At 37.1% G+C, this 1,242-nt stretch overlaps 1 protein-coding gene across 1 annotated transcript in view; it reads left to right on the top strand.

The window, feature by feature from the left end:
- The first annotated feature begins 800 nt into the window (after nt 1–800).
- myg1 (myg1 exonuclease) overlaps nt 801–1,242 on the top strand; it is an 18,539-nt gene continuing 18,097 nt past the window's right edge. The window contains exon 1 of the mRNA XM_014004129.1: nt 801–1,124. Coding sequence (XP_013859583.1) covers nt 840–1,124 — 285 coding nt within the window. The 5' untranslated portion in view covers nt 801–839. The remainder of the gene's footprint in view (nt 1,125–1,242) is intronic.

Genomic DNA, 1,242 nt, shown 5'->3' with positions numbered 1-1,242 from the left:
AAAGTCCCGTGAGCCTTTGCTGCCTGAGCATAAGTTGAACTTTCTCCATGTCCATAGGCTGAAAGAAAAAAAATGTGGGCAACCACTAGCTTTATCATAAAAAATAAAACAACTTTACAAAGAAGAATTTGCATTTCTTATATTCTTGCATTTGGCCCACGGTCCTCAGGTTGATTTTAATTTTGGCCCTCTCAGGGAAATTTTTTTTTTGGCCCTCTCAGGGAATTTTTTTTTTTAAAATTGGCCCTTTCAGGGAAAATGTTTTTTTAATTTTGGCCCTTTCAGGGAAAATGTTTGGGCAGCCCTGTTTTAGAGTCAAAGCATGTCAAGATGGCTGCCACACTCAACTCAAAACACTTCAATGGTGAAAAAAAATCTGAAAATTTTAAAGATATTGATGTAAAATAATGATTAAAGTAATGAAAAACAAATTATCTGAAGTGTTTTTTTTTTGGTTTTTACTCACTAAAATGTCACATTTGTTAACATTGGGGGCGGGGCTTAAAACCTGCCCTGCAGACAGGCACTACGATAACAAGTCATTGGTTGACACATTTACTGTGTCATTTTTCCAGGTCTACAGCGCCCTCTACTGTCSGAAAGTTTTAAAAATCATAAACGTGTAGGTAGGTGTCCTGCAATTTTATCAATAATTGTACAAATTATTTATGTTATTATTTTTATTTGCACGTTACTTGTCAAAAGAAAACTAGAAGTCAAGCAAACAAAACGTAAACAAATAAGTTTTTACTCGTCCCAGAACTACTTCCGTATACACAACATCATTTCCTGTCCGGCTGCCAAATGTGTCCGCCGTAGGAGTCCATTCGTTYGTGCGAATGTGGCGTGGATTTGGGTTTGCGCTGGAAATACTCCAAACTACTTATTCTACAGTCGCCAGAAAACCTGTTTGTACTCTACAACGAATACATTTACAGGCTAGCTGTTTTTTCGTAAGCTCCGTGGACGTTAGTCGCTCAGAAATACAACAATACATGTCAAGTGCACCGAAAAGAATCTGCACTGACAAAATGACCGTGAAAAAGATCGGAACACACAACGGAACGTTTCACTGCGACGAAGTCCTGGCCTGTTTTTTTCTCCGCCAGTTACCAGAGTACGCGGTAGGTACAAAGATACAACAACAAAACTTATCAAGAACATGTGCTAAAGTAGCTGTATTTTCAATGTCTTTTTTCTCACTACTACAAAAAACTTTTAATATTTTTATGTTTAATTTTT

This window comes from Austrofundulus limnaeus, unplaced genomic scaffold, assembly GCF_001266775.1.
Source record: "Austrofundulus limnaeus strain Quisiro unplaced genomic scaffold, Austrofundulus_limnaeus-1.0 Scaffold22, whole genome shotgun sequence".
NCBI lineage: Eukaryota > Metazoa > Chordata > Actinopteri > Cyprinodontiformes > Rivulidae > Austrofundulus > Austrofundulus limnaeus.
This window is presented reverse-complemented; position numbering and strand designations above follow the sequence as displayed.